This window comes from Urocampus carinirostris, chromosome 3 (genome assembly GCF_059441175.1).
Source record: "Urocampus carinirostris isolate Australia breed hairy pipefish chromosome 3, RoL_Ucar_1.0, whole genome shotgun sequence".
NCBI classification, from domain to species: domain Eukaryota; kingdom Metazoa; phylum Chordata; class Actinopteri; order Syngnathiformes; family Syngnathidae; genus Urocampus; species Urocampus carinirostris.
Window position 1 is genome coordinate 9,453,348 of NC_142351.1, and position 15,957 is coordinate 9,469,304.

At 41.9% G+C, this 15,957-nt stretch overlaps 1 protein-coding gene across 1 annotated transcript in view; it reads left to right on the plus strand.

The window, feature by feature from the left end:
* drc7 (dynein regulatory complex subunit 7) overlaps positions 1 to 11,220 on the plus strand; it is a 34,061-nt gene extending 22,841 nt beyond the window's left edge. Inside the window, exons 14-18 of the mRNA XM_088329760.1 lie at positions 45 to 155; positions 2,862 to 2,972; positions 5,402 to 5,596; positions 7,421 to 7,560; positions 9,950 to 11,220. Of these exons, the coding sequence (XP_088185886.1) occupies positions 45 to 155; positions 2,862 to 2,972; positions 5,402 to 5,596; positions 7,421 to 7,560; positions 9,950 to 10,037 (645 nt within the window). The 3' untranslated portion in view covers positions 10,038 to 11,220. The remainder of the gene's footprint in view (positions 1 to 44; positions 156 to 2,861; positions 2,973 to 5,401; positions 5,597 to 7,420; positions 7,561 to 9,949) is intronic.
* Positions 11,221 to 15,957: the final 4,737 nt, after the last annotated feature.

Here is a 15,957-nt window from a genome sequence, read left to right on the forward strand (position 1 = left end):
GTCTTTTTGCACAATTACATTCTTTTTGGTTTTTTTTTCTATAGGTGGATCCTGCCCAGAAACCTTTCCACACACTGGCCCTCTACGATCTTCTCTCGGAACTTGTGAAAGCTGAGAAGGATGTTGCCCTACAGATCCAGAGATCCAAGAAAGAGGTTAGAGCAGGGGTGGGCAAATATTTGGATTGTAGGCCACATGGATTAAAATGCAGCGGGGATGGCTACGGGGGGAGAAAAATAGGAATTGGATTTTTTTATATGTGCAGATACAGAGTCTCATCCCACCAATGCATGAGTAAAAACATTGTCCAACCTTTCTCAAATAATGATACAATAAATATTTGGTGTGGGAATCTTTGGGTACCTCACAATTTGATTATAATTCAGGAGAGTGTGATTCCTGTACCAGCTGCCCATCTCAGCTTCATGGGGAGCAGAGCTTTCAGCCGCTCTGCCCGCCTGCTCTGGAACTCAGTACCACCTGACATCCAGAATTCCGATACCCTGTCCTCTTTTAAATCTGGACTCAAAACCCACCTCTTCAGACTTGTCGCTTCATAATTATCTGTTTCACATACTGCCCCCCTTTTTAACTGGACTTAGTCTTTATTTGGGAATTTGTTTGAAGTAAAATGTATTATTCTTACCATTATTGTTATAATTATTATTATTGCAATTCTGAAATGATTTCCCCCTTCTTTTTTTCTCTGAAGGATGCTAGAATTTCCTGAACGGATAAAAACTTACATTATGTTATTACTTTGAGTTCTTTGAGTTCTGATATGAATTACTAATCCTTAGAAAATGGATTCAATGATCCAGTCCGATTGAAATAGCACAAACAATTCATTGATACAGAATTGATGATATGGAGAAAAAGGGGAGGGGAAGGCGCCGGAGATAATGGGAGTTTTCGAGCGCTGAAGGTTGAAGTTACTAGCACAAAAAAAACGTTTCCCGCTATAATGCTAGTCGATTTGGGGAGATTCCCTTTTATAGAAAAAAACGCTCATTCCCAAGAACCAGCAAACATGGTTTTAAATCTGAAACCGTCTCCTTGTTGTTGCGGAGCGATCTGGTCTCGTGCTCCGTAAGGTCACAACGTATGGCCCACGTGCTGAACTCAAGGATACAGACGAACAAGCCAGGCAGGCAGAGAGGCAGGAGGAAAAGAGACCGGCTATCGCTCAACCAGATTATGCCTCTTTGGGCGTGGTCTCAGATATCCGATACCCTAAGAATCAGGTGACGGTGTTTGAAGTTGCTAAACTTGTTAGAAAGCCAAAGAAGTGAGAAATTTGCGTAATGTTCTGCACTTGTGAATGTCCCGCCAATCGACATAATTACGTACGGTGAGAACATCATTCTATCAATATGTTGCCTTGGATGTTTTGATTAAATTCAAAACTTCATGTTATGAAATTGCATTATGGTACATGGTGAATTGGTACTTTCGAAACCTTTCCAAAAGGGGACGCTGTCATTCAATCTATCCCAAAGCGAGCCACCTGAAACAAAGAAGGTGGAAGTCATGTATTTGCTGGGCTGATTTGCTCTACACTTGAATAGAACAAAAAAACAAACAAGGATCAAAAAAAGTTTCATTGGTGCCCCGACGACCCATGCAGTTAAGGGATCCGTGAACTGATGAAATTGGAAAATTGGCTTTAAAAATCCTGAAGAAGTGCTTGAATTTGGCCATGAAAAGGGTGTACAAACCAGGAAGCGAAACAAAATGTGGCTGTGGGGTACCGTAAATTCCGGACTATAGAGCGCACCTGATTATAAGCCGCACCCACCACATTTTCAGAGGAAAACCGATTTCGTACATACACAAGCCGCACCTGTATATAAGCCGCATACGCCCACGTAAAAAAAATTGTAACACAAACATTAAATGTATCCATATCCGACTTCATGTCGCGCGGTTGTAACTAAATGTCCTTCTTTGAAGTACACAGTCCAAAAATCACAGCCGGCAAAATGAACAGAAAATGACACCGGTACTTAAGGTTTGATGCAGACCTGCAGAGTCCGGCTACCCGTTGTAACTAATCCAAGGACAAAAAGTCTATATTTTCAAAGGTAAGGGTGGGAAAAATATATATATACTATTGTCTGCCCCGACAACAGGTCTCACTCACCTTTACCCTACTTCCCGTCAGCCCGCGTTTGCTCCGCCCCTCTTTTTTAATTCGCAAAACATGTCAGAATAAGTGTCCCAAATAAATACATTACAAAAGTTTTCAAAGCTTTAATAATAATAATATATCTTTCATCCGGGCAGTTCATGGTAGCAACACGCTAGCAACACCCACTCGCAACACAGTAAACGAGTCTGTTAAAAAAATATACCGTACTTGTAAAAATCACGGTAAACCGTCCTCATCTTCCTCCTTAGAACTGAAGCAATCAAAGTCATCTTCCTCAGTCTCGGAAAGATACAGTGTCATATAGACGTCGTCCCACGCTCCCGCAGCCTCACTCGGGTGGTCTCTGTCGCTGGTGTGCCCTCCTCTCCTTCACGGCTTTTCGGAACCCGTTGGTGATGGTGGATTTTTTGATGCTGCCCCACGCTGTCAGGATCCACTGGCAGACTTGCGAAAAAGTTGCCTTTCGCATGCGGACAGTTTTAGTGAAAGATTTATCACCGCTAGTCAAGCCAAGAAGTTGCAGTCTTCCTCGGCGCATATATTCCACCGGTCTAAATCTTACCTTTTGTACTCGAGCGCCCCTAAATTGGCCGCATCACTGAATAAGCCGCAGGTTTGAAAGTTTGGGAAAAATGTAGCGGCTTATAGTCCGGAATTTACGGTAATTAATTTTGGTAAGTCGGCAGTAACATAGCTTTTATATGCACAGGTACGGGACATCGTGGCCTGCAGGGAGCAGGAGGAGACGGATATTCTGCTTCACTTTTCACCATGGACCACCACGGGTGCCGCCAAGGCCTGCAATCTACGGGGAGAAATGGTTGGTTTCCTTCTACTTGATGGTAAATGGTAAATGGTCTGCATTTATATAGCGCTTTTCAAGAAGACCTCCCAAAGTGCTTTACACTTACCCATTCACACACACACACACACTCACACACCAATAGCGGCCATGCAGCCATGCAAGGCGCCGACCTGCTTATTGGGGGCATTAGGGATTCAGTGTCTTGCCCAAGGACACTTCGACATAGAATGCGGAGGAGCCGGGAATCGAACTCGCGATCTCTTGATCCCAAGACGACTAATGGCTCTTCTTCCTGAGCTAAATGACCTGTTTCACTTCTTAAACTCGTGGCCAATTTCAGCCCCCAGGTTGATAGTCTGAAGCCCCCGCCTTGATATGAAAATTGAAGGGACAGTGCGTATTGTTTACCCGCTACATGTCGCTGTGTTCTGTCACGCCACCAAAACAAGTGCTAAAAGCACAACGGAAAAAGGCAAAATACGGAGGTTGGAAGAAAACCAAAACGATCCTTATTACTTTTGAAAAGGAGATAAATAGTAAAATAAATAGAAAAGAAAATAGGAAAGAAAAATGGAAGAGAAAAATGAAAAAATAAAAAAAAAATAGGGAAAATAAAAATTTTAAAAATTGTAAAGAGAAAAAGGAAATAATGAAAAGAAGTTTTTTTCTCTTTAATTTCTTTATTTTCTTTTTTCTTTCTTTTTCTCCATTTTCCCTTTTTAGCTTTCCTTTCTCCTATTTTTTTCCAGTTTTCTTTTTTCTTCTTCTGTATTTCTTATTCCCTCTTAAAATATTTTATTTTTGTCTTCTTTTGAGAAAGGGCCACCTTTGGCAGCGAAAACAGGAGTAATAATTGAAAATGAGTCTTTCACAACGCTGTGGAGGAATTTTGGCCCACTCTTCTTTGCAAAATTGTTTGAAATCTGACATATTGGAGGGTTTTCTGACATGAACTGCCCGATGAATGTCACACCACAGCATCTCAATTGGATTTAAATCCGGACTTTGACTTGGCCACTTCAGAACCTTCATTTTGATTTTAAGCCATTGAAAGGTGGACTTGCTGGTGTGTTTCGGATCATTGTTACAGCTGCATGATCCAAGAGCGCTTGAATTTGAGGGCACAAACTGATAGCCCGACATTCTCCTTCAGGATCTTCTGGGAAACACTAGAATTTATTATTCCATCAACCACATTAAGTTGTCCTGGTCCTGAGGCAGCAAAGCCGCCCCAGATCATCACTCTGCCACCACCATGCTTTACTATTGGAATCATATTTTTGTCAAATGTTGTCCCATTTTTACGCCAGATGTAACGGGTTGCACATCTTACAAAAAGTTCAATTTTTGACTCACCAGTCCAAACAATGTTTCTCCAGAAGTCTTGAGGATAATCAAGATGCTTTTTGGCAAATGTGACACGACTCTTTGTGTTCTTTTGTGGAACGAGTGGAGCCCCAATTAGCCCCAACTCGCTATAAGGTTCATATAGGGCCAGATAGGGTTTGATATTTTATTCTGCCTTAATGAATGAAATCAACATTTCCAAACTGTATTTCCTTGGGTTGCCTCTGTGAGACTTTATAATTGGTTTGATGATCTGAAACCTTTGGTTAGTGATAGATAGAAAGGTAGATAGATAGATGGATAGATAATAGATCATAGATACTTACTTTATTTATCCCCGTAGGGAAATTCACACTTCCAGCAGTATCTTTTTGTTGTTTATTAACAGATTAACAGGATGGCCTCGGGGTGCTGTGATGTAGTTTAGCAATAGCGGAGTGGATGACGTCACACGCTAGGCCAAAAGTTCGACGTCCTTGCAGCAGATGGAAATCTTTGTGCACAGAGTTACACCACCTCGTGTTCACGTACATAGCGAGTCCACCCCCTCTCCGCTTCCCGCAGGCTTTTGTGTCTCTGTCTGTCCTAACAGCGTTGAAGCCGGGTAGCTCCACCGGGATGCGGGACGTGAGCCACGTTTCCGTAAAACACAGCAAACGGCACTCCCTGTACGCTTTGATGTTTTTCACCAGCACAGCCAGTTCGTAGGTCGTATTTGGTAGAGAGTTCACATTTCCCATGATAACGGACGATACCTAAGGCTTATAACACCTTAGCTTCGGCTCTGCATCCACGATAGGGCCCCCTCATCACACCAGCACGAGAATTCTTCAGGGCAAGGAGTCGATTCCTCGAATAAACGCATTTTTGTGCGTTAAAACCCATAACCATAGGATAGAAAGTCATCCAAAGCGTAGTTGTCAAACGGGAGGAAAAACACCGAAGATAGAAGCAGACAACAAAAACAATAAATCAAAAAAAGAGCAAAATAACACGGAGCTGCTGGGAGGCTGCCACTCGCGGCGGCGCCTATATGCCAAATAAAACACAAAAATCAGGAAGGGGGCAAATACTTTTTCTGTCTGTCTGTCTCTCAGGAGCGTGTGGCTGCTGAAGAACATCGGTGGTTGCAAGAAAAGGAAAATGACTCACTGGCTCCCTTCCTGAGCCAACTCTCTGACCTTGAGATTATGAGCGCCGAGGACGCACAGCGCGTATACGACGATATCTTGATCAAATTCAAAGAGTGTATGTTCGCACAAGCGCAACTCATCCAGGAACGTCATGACCAGGTACAGTGGAAAGAACACGAAGATGTTTTGAATGATGATTTACAACAGTGTCTGAAACTCATGAGAAAAAGTTAGCGGACACCAGAGCAGACAACTCTGAAAAGTTGCCTGCCCAGCCATAAAGTTGCCTGCCCCATTTATCACCACTTGAAACACAGTAAGACGACTCATTGCAAAAAAAAAAAAAGAATTTTTGCAAAATATTAAGGATTGATAATCAGAATATATAACAGAACAACTCTTTAAATTTAAGGTTATTATTAATGTACTCATAACATTCATTGCATGTATATGACATTGCTGTTTTCCATCTGCCATCAGTATGTACCTGTATTTACTTATCTTTATTCATGCAATGTTTGCGTTGTGTCGTCTGCTACAAGCCACGTGAACTCCTCTTTCCACAATGCTTTTAATGTATGTTTACGTTTTGTAGCGTCATCAATTTGGTTAGCTTCTTTTGAATCCTTCTTCTGGGGCTGAGGTTTTGGCTTGATTCCTTACCATTTATCCATTTTCTTGTGTTCTCTGTGTGTCTACTTCGGAAAATGATAAGCAAATGCACGACCTTATAAAAAAAAAGTCCGGAAGCACGAAGTTATACGATGAAGGCTTCTGATTGGCTGCAGAGGATGCGAATTGCCTAACTAACCGAAATTTTCGAAATTTCCAAACCGAACAAAGATTTGGAAATCTGAATAATACAAACGTTTGTTTGGAAAAAAAATGTTTCGTTTTTTTTTTTTCCTGAAAAAAGTTGTCGGCCACTCGGGCGGAGACGTTTTGTAAGTTGTACGCCCGACGTAAAAGATGCATGCCCCGGGCATCCGGGCAGACAATATTTCAGACACTGTTTACAACTTGAGTACTTAGACGTTTTGAATACTTTGACAGATTTATGAAAATCCACAAAGTATGAAATAATTACAGTCCTCAAAATAAGTGCAGTTAATACTTGAACGTTAAACAACTCCACATTTTTATTAGTATCATGGACCCAAATATATTATATATATATATATATATATATATATATATATATATATATATATATATATATATATATTTAGAAATAAGCTAGGGGCGGCTGGGTGGTTAGCGCGCGGCAATGGTTCAGGGTTCAAATTCAGCTACCGCAGCCTCTTCATGTAGAGATTGCATTTCATTTCATTTCATTGCATGTTCTCTCCGTGCCTGCGTGGGTTTCCTCCCACATCCCAAAACCATGCATGTCAGGTTAATTGCCCAGTCCAAATTGTCCCTAGGTGTGTATGATTGAGTGAGTTCTCTGTCTTCGTGTGCCCTGCGACTGGTTGGCCAGTTCAGGGTGTCCCTGCCCACTGCCCGAGGATAGCTGGGATGTGCTCCAGCACCCCCGCAATCCTACTGAGGATAAGCGGTGCAAATAATGGATGGATATAAAAACTCCCGTTTGTCTGCTCTATGAGTTGTGCAGCACACGTCTAATTTGTGTTTATATTAGTTATCTCCTTGGCTGGCAACCAGTTCAGGGTGTCCCCTGCCCACTGCCCGATGATTGCTGGGATGGGCTCCAGCACTCCCGTGACCCAACTGAGGATAAGCGGTGCAGCTAATGAGATGAGATGAGATGAGATTAGTTATCTCCATGGGTAGTATCTCTGTTTATTCTATTCTTGTTTCGTTTTCACTATCATCACTAACATATTTATTCACCGTTTATTCACCACATTCATATTGTTTATAAATATACATCAAGATTGGATTAAATTTGCATAGCCAGCTTCTGTTCACCCATCAAGTGTCTGCCCATTCCAGTCTAATGCTGCCAATGCCTCCATACAGGCTACACAGGCCCTGCAGAAGATGCAAGAACATTACCAGGAGAACCAGCAGAACATGAGCCACCAAGAGGAAAAGGAGTATCAAGCCTATTGTGCCCAGCACATTTTTCAGATACACATTGGGCAGAAACGCCTCAGCGTGTAGGTCACCACACACACATACATGCACATGCATACATACGAATATCAAAGCCCGACGCAGCCCGAGCTGTTGCGTTTTGAGGTGATGGACCCATGTGGGGGTAAGCAGGAACCGGAGGCAGGGGTGTTCAAAAAGAGGGTTTGCGTTTAATAACGAAAGAATGTTACAAAACTACGAAACGTCCTGACAAAACAAAATCTAACAATGTTCAAATCAGGAAAAAAAAACTGATGGAAAATGCAAGGATCAAAGTAAGAGACCAGAAACAAACCTGGTGTGGTGGTAGAAGTGAAATTACAATGACCTGACCACGTTCGCTGAGCAAAATTTCCTTTTAAGGGATGAGGATTATCGGGCACAGTCCCAAACAAGGTTGGCCATGATAAAATAACATCCCACTGAAGGGCCAGATTCCTCCTTGCTGCCAGGACAGGAAACGGGGTGCCGTCGAAGGGCTTTCTTTTTGCCGCCAGGACAGAAAATCAGGCGCGGCGGAGGGATTTTTTTTCTTGCCTCCAGGACAGGAAACCGGGCACGTTAGAGGGGCTTACTTCTCGTTTCGAGAACAGGAAACCAGGGGCGATCGAAGGGCTTCCCCCTTGCCGCCAGGACAGAAAATCAGGCGCAGCCGAGGGACTTTTTTCATGCCGCCAGGACAGGAAACCGGGCACGGCAGAGGGGCTTACTTCTCATCTCTAGAACAGGAAACCAACGGTGGTCGAAGGGGTTTCCCATTGCTGCCAGGACAGAAAATCAGGCGCAGCCGAGGGACTTTTTTCTTGGCGCCAGGACAGGAAACTGGGCACGGCAGATGGGCTTACTTCTCATCTCCAGAAGAAGAAACCAGTGGCGGTCGAGGGGCTTTCCCCTTGCCGCCAGGACAGAAATTCAGGCGCGGCAAGGGGCTTTTTTCTTCCCGCCAGGACAGGAAACCAGAAGCCGCCGCCAGAAAAGGGATTTGGGGGCCTCCCCCTTGAATCTTGGCGGTCGGGTCATTGTGGTTTCCATTTCCATGACCACGCCAGGTTTGTTGGTGTTTGGTTCTGTTTTACTTTGCTCCTTGCATTTTCCGCCTCCAGGTTTGGTTTTTGTTTGGGCATTTTGTCAGTTGTTTTGTGCCCACTTGTTTGTTTAGTACTTTGGTCCTGTTTGTGTTAATACCTTCCTTGTTTTGAGGACCCCCGTTTCCAGTTACTGCCTCCCCCACATAGGTCCATCACCCCCAAAACTCAACCCGAGCCCAATTTACTTGATATGCAGAACCAAACCCGTAGCAAGCCTGAAAGTTCATATCGTATTTGTGAGTGGGCACCGGCCCCTGCCCTCTTCTCTTAATCTGGTGGTGCCATACGCTGCTGCTGCCGAGCATGGTTTGCTGTGAGAGACAGAATTATTCACGCGGATCCTCCACAGCCTGACACTAAAGCCTGTCTTTTTGACGAAATAGCATATAGCCGTTACCATGACTCGTAAGTGTGCAGTTGTTAGCATGTAGTCTTTAGCATTTGGTCGTTAGCATCTAATTGTTAACACGTGGTCATCAGCATCTACGCGTTGGCGTGTAGCTTCTATTATGATTCGTTAGCATCTACGCAATAGCATGTGTCCATTAGCATGACTTATTTGCATGTATTTGTTAGCATGTACTTGTTAGCATCTACTCATTATCGCGAAGTCGTTAGCATCTACTTGTTACCATGTGGCCGTTCCCATTGCATGTTAACATGTAGCCTTTAACATGAATTGTTAGCATGTAGTCGTTAGCATGTAGACCTTAGCATGACTCATTACCGTGCCATCTACTCATTTGCACGTAGTGGTTAGCATCTACACGTTAGAATGTCGTCTTTAACATCTATGCGTTAGCATGTCATCGTTAGCACGACTTATTAGCATATAGTCGTTAGCATTCAGGGACACCTGACATAAAAGCATGTTAGCTCCTGATAACTAAGAGATTTCCAACTCGCAAAACAAATGAGATGTCTTCAGGGACAGTCTGAAATCATTGCTACAGTAATGACAAAGTAACGTATGTCTCTGTAGGACGGTACGGTGGTTAGTACATTTGCCTGACATGCGAAATGTCCCGGTTCAATACTAAATGAATGCCACCAAGGTGTACTTGCCCAAGATACACCACATAAATGGTGCTCAAGGACCCACCAGACGATAACACAGTAATTACAAATTATAATGAATGGGCCCATTCATCCCGGATGGTAGAAATCTTGCGTCACTTTAAAGACTCTATCGCCCAAGTAACTGCTATTGCTAGCACAAGACAGCAGATGATTCCTGGATATATATATATATATATATATATATATATATATACATATATATATATATATACACGCTCAAGCCTGTCCCGATTTGTGTTTGCAGGCACAAGAGATCAGCACTTCAAAGGTATCGTGCACTGGACCAAAGGCTCAAACAAGACCCGAGACTGGCCCCTTACCTTCTCAAATGAACACACAATTAGTTGAGAGAAGCAAAACTCAAAACTGGGTGCGGTTTTTGTGTAACGGGGGTAATAATAACTTTTGTTTTGTTGAAATTCCTGCTGAAATATGTTGTATAGTTTTTGTGTAAGTGTCCTGCAATGATGAGTCCAACAGTGCCACCTGCTGGTATGGGGTAAGGTTTGGTTTGGCTTCTGATTTTGTGACCGGAAGGCGGGGGTTGTTGGCAGTCTACAGCGCGCTGCTAACGGTGAGCCACGATCTTTTGGTGCTCTGCAAAAAGTTAATTGTAAACATTAAAACCACAGCTGACAAATCTCTCAACATGCACAGTAATGTGATTGATGTTGTCAAGCTGTTTGGATTTATTTTCGTTTTGTTTCTGTCGCCTTTTATGTTAGTTTTGCTGGACGCTGCATGTTGTGCTAAAATGCTAATTCCCCTTATAGTGATGAAAGCCAGCTAACCACGTGTTGTGTGTGACTCATTCATTGCAGGTAAATTGTTCCCGTTTTTTACACTCGTTATTGTAATTATTTCTGTTTTCACAAATATATAAAAAGGATGACGTTGGTTGAAATTCAGATTGAGAAATATGTCGAGTTGACTTCATTGTAAAAGTTGAAATCACTATACGATCACTTGTTAAAAGTATCTTGTTAAAATGGATGTAAAAATAATTGTCATGGTTGATTTTCTGAAGGGCAGCACGGCGGCGCAGTGGTTAGCGCTTGTGCGGCACAGTTCATGTCATGGGAACCTGTCGTGGGTTCAAATCCAGCTACAGACTTCCTGTGCGGAGTTTGTATGTTCTCCCCGTGCTTGTGTGGGTTTCCTCCGGGCACACATTCCAAAGACATGCATTTCAGGTGAATTGGCCGGTCCAAATTGTCCCTAGGTGTGAATGAGCGAATGAGTTGTCTGTCCCTGTGTGCCCTGCGATTGGCTGGCAACCAGTTCAGGGTGTCCCCTGCCCACTGCCTGGAGATGGCTGGGATGGGCTCCAGCCCCCCGCGACCCTAATGAGGATAAGCGGTACGGCTAATGAGATGAGATGAGATTTTCTGAACTTGTATTGTATCTCAACTGTAAAGAAAATGTATTGGGCAGTCTACAGCTGCTAACGTGTTGAAAGCCAGCAGAGGAGCTAACCACGTGTTGTGAGTGACTCATTCATTTGCAGCAACTGTAATAAAAACCTCATCATCCAGTCCAGCGTGAATGTGGGTCTTTGGTGGGACAGATACACCGCGGTTACATTTGTAAATAATGTTTCAGTAATGGCTAAACAGTCATTTTGAGAGCTGACCTTGGGGATAGAAGTTTTAAATATGGCCACTTGATGTCGCCAAAGCCAGGTGCCACTCACAAAACAACTGTTGCCGTCTCTCTTTCTTCCTCTCATTATATGTCTTTCTCAGGCTCTCTCATTTTCTTCTCACTTTTCACTCTCTGTCTATCTCTCTCATTCTTGCTTTCACTCTTTTTCTCTCACCCTCTCTTTCTCTATCTTTTCATTTCTCTTCTTTGCGTTGTTTTTTCCTCACTTTAACTTTCTCTTTTTTTACCTCCCTCTCTTTCTCTCTCTTTTGCCATGTCTTTTTTCTCACTTTCTCTCTGCCGCACTCTTTTTCTTTCTCAGTATCTCACACTTGCTCATTTTCCCTGTGTCTTTCTCCTTCTTTTCTCTCATTCTTTTATTTGCTTTCTCTCTCCCTTTGTCTCGCTTTCTACCTTTCTATGTCTTTCATTTTTTGTATCCTTCTTTCTCCTTTTTCTCCCTTTCTATATTGTGCTCTCTTTATTTCTCTCTCCCTTTCATTTGTTTCTCTTTACTTCTCTTTTTTTTCCTTTCTCTCTTTTTCACCCTCTTTTTTCGCTATACTGTAATCCACTAGTCCGGCCCCCCGAGAGATTTTTTTTTAGCCCCTAGCTAAAATAAGTTTGACACCCCTGATATAAACCATCTTCGCTGTACCACTTTGCACACGTGGAAAAATTCCTTGTCCTAGTAAAACCCAGAGTAACACTCTTTACACTTTGGACAAAACCAAAGTAGAGCCTCTGACCCTTTGCCAGGGTGACATACAGTCAGGGTTGGGTAGGGTTACTTTAACTTGATTACTTTCAATTACTTTTGCATTACTCCAATACCAAATATGCTAATAAAAGACAAAAGAAGCTCAATATGAATAAAATTACTCAATTTTGTGCAGGCTTGGGGAGTAACGGAATACATGGAACGGCAAAAATGATGTTGGCAAGCTGTTTGGATTTGTTTTCATTTTGTTTCTGTCGCATTTTATGTTCGTTTTGCCGGAGATCAAAGCCAGGAGAGAAAGCTTACCACGTGTTGTGAGTCATCATTTGATTCATATTTAGTTACTTTGGTCTTTTATTAGCATATTTGGTATTGGAGTAATCCAAAAGTAATTGAAAGTAATCAAGTTAAAGTAACCCTACCTAACCCTGCATACAGTGGACAGATTTAAAACAGCAGCTTATTTTCCTCTTGTGCTTCTCAGCAATGTCTCTCAGGCCGGATCCAGAACCTTGGCGGGCTTCATCAAGCCCGCAGACCGCGTGCTTGGCACCGCGCTCTATACAGGACTACGGAACTAAGAGATGGATAAAAACCTCGGAAAGTCGAGAGGAAATATGACAACTCGTGTAAAAAAAAAAAAAAAAAAAAAAAAACGTGAGACGACGAAAGACCATTTGTCCAAAAATGTTAGTAGCGGACAGCATGAAGCCAAATAACAGCAGAAACGTGCAAAGCGAGAGCATGGATCTGGCATGGATTGAGGTGACTTGTCCCAACCGATATTGATTTGATAATAGTAACGATAAACCCAAGTGGGGGAGGCAGGAACTGCAGGCGGAGGTTTTCAAAAAGACAGTATTTATTAACAAAAATCAAGACCAAAGTACCCAAAAAACAAATGCATGCTAAACAACTAACAAAATGTCCAAACAAGAAACTAGAAACAAAAAACAACCATGACAAAGTTCAAACTAGAAACGACTGAAACAGGAAACGAGGTATAAAGTAACAAAGTAACAAACAAACCTGGTGTGGAAGTGAAAATGACACAGAGGATGACCCAACCTTTTTTCGCTGTACTAAAATTCCTTTTTAAAGGGTGGGTTCAGGATGATTGTGCATAGGTGTGAGATTATTGGACACACCTGTACCCAGTTCGAAACTCCAGTTGGGACCCTCTGCTGGTGATTACTTTAAAAAACGATTAATTGAACAAGCTCTTGTTCACAGAATCCCGAAACTATGTCCTTGATTCAGAATATTGCCAACAACCATCCCGCTTTGTGTCGGAGGTAGATGCTACATGTCCCCGCGGCAATCTCAAATCAACATCCGGGGTTCTGCGAGCATTTTGGTTGGAGAAATAGGCACCATATATACTCGCATATAGGCCTTCAACTACCGTATATACTCGCACATAAGCCTTCAGGTACCGTATATACTCGCATATAAGCCTTCAACTACCAGATATACTCACATATAAGCCTTCATGTACCATATATTCTCGCATATACGCCTTCAACTACCGTATATACTTGCATTAAAGCCTTCAGCTACCATATATACTCGCATATAAGCCTTCAAGTACCTTATATACTCGCATATAAGCCTTCAACTACCAGATATACTCACATATAAGCCTTCAAGTACCATATATACTCGCATATAAGCCTTCAACAACTGTATATACTCGCATTAAAGCCTTCAACTACCATATATACTCGCATATAAGCCTTCAAGTACCGTATATACTCGCATATAAGCCTTCAACTGCCAGATATACTCACATATAAGCCTTCAAATACCGTATATACTCGCATATAAGCCTTCAACTACCGTATATACTCGCATATAAGCCTTCAACTACCAGATATACTCACATATAAGCCTTCATGTACCATATATACTCGCATATACGCCTTCAACTACCGTATATACTTGCATTAAAGCCTTCAGCTACCATATATACTCGCATATAAGCCTTCAAGTACCTTATATACTCGCATATAAGCCTTCAACTACCAGATATACTCACATATAAGCCTTCAAGTACCATATATACTCGCATATAAGCCTTCAACAACTGTATATACTCGCATTAAAGCCTTCAACTACCATATATACTCGCATATAAGCCTTCAAGTACCGTATATACTCGCATATAAGCCTTCAACTGCCAGATATACTCACATATAAGCCTTCAAATACCGTATATACTCGCATATAAGCCTTCAACTACCGTATATACTCGCATTAAAGCCTTCAGCTACCATATATATACTCGCATATAAGCCTTCAAGTACCAGATATACTCACATATAAGCCTTCAAGTACCATATATATACTCGCATTAAAGCCTTCAGCTACCAGATATACTCACATATAAGCCTTCAACTACCAGATATACCCACGTAAGGCGCCCGCTTTGAGACTGGGAGGTTCGGGTTCGCGCCCCGGCCGAGTCATTCCTAAGACTTAAAAAGTGGTCGGCGGCGCCCTCTCTTGGCTGCGGCTGCATCGGGTCAGATGCAATCGACATTTCGTTCTGTGTACATTGTTACACAGAATGACAATACAAGGAAATTATTATTATTATTATTATTATTATATAAGCCTTCAAGTACCATATATACTCGCATATAAGCCTTCAACAACTCTATATACTCGCATTAAAGCCTTCAGCTACCATATATACTCACACATCAGCCTTCAAGTACCATATATACTCGCATATAAGCCTTCAACTACCATATATACTCGCATTAAAGCCTTCAACTACCAGATATACTCACATATAAGCCTTCAACTACCAGATATACCCACATATAAGCATTCAAGTACCATATATACTCGCATATAAGCCTTCAACAACTCTATATACTCGCATTAAAGCCTTCAGCTACCATATATACTCGCATATAAGCCTTCAAGTACCGTATATCCTCGCATATAAGCCTTCAACTACCAGATATACTCGCATATAAGCCTTCAACTACCGTATATACTCGCATATAAGCCTTCAACTACCAGATATACTCGCATTAAAGCCTTCAGCTACCATATATACTCGCATATAAGCCTTCAAGTACCAGATATACTCACATATAAGCCTTCAAGTACCATATATACTCGCATTAAAGCCTTCAACTACCAGATATACTCACATATAAGCCTTCAACTACCAGATATACCCACATATAAGCCTTCAAGTACCATATATACTCGCATATAAGCCTTCAACAACTCTATATACTCGCATTAAAGCCTTCAGCTACCATATATACTCACACATCAGCCTTCAAGTACCATATATACTCGCATATAAGCCTTCAACTACCATATATACTCGCATTAAAGCCTTCAACTACCAGATATACTCACATATAAGCCTTCAAGTACCATATATATACTCGCATTAAAGCCTTCAGCTACCATATATACTTGCATATAAGCCTTCAAGTACTGTATATACTCGCATATAAGCCTTCTACTACCAGATATACTCACATTAAGCCTTCAAGTACCATATATACTCGCAAATAAGCCTTCAACTACCGTATATACTCGTATATAAGCCTTCAGCTACCATATATATTCACATATGAGCCTTCAAGTACCGGATACAGTAAAGATTTGTTTATCGCCCCAATAAATTCTGTCTGGACCAGAATTTCTTTTTTGTAATTTTCAGGTATGTTATAGCTTTAAGACAACTTTGCAGCAAAGTAAGTATTAAGGGTGGGACGATATCCTTTGTTCACGATTCAATTGTATCGAGATACTGAGGCGCCGATTCGATTTATATCACGATAATTGCGATTCTACGCGTATTGAGATTCAATGTCATTGATGATTGTTCAGTGATCCATCTAAGGGACAAAGAG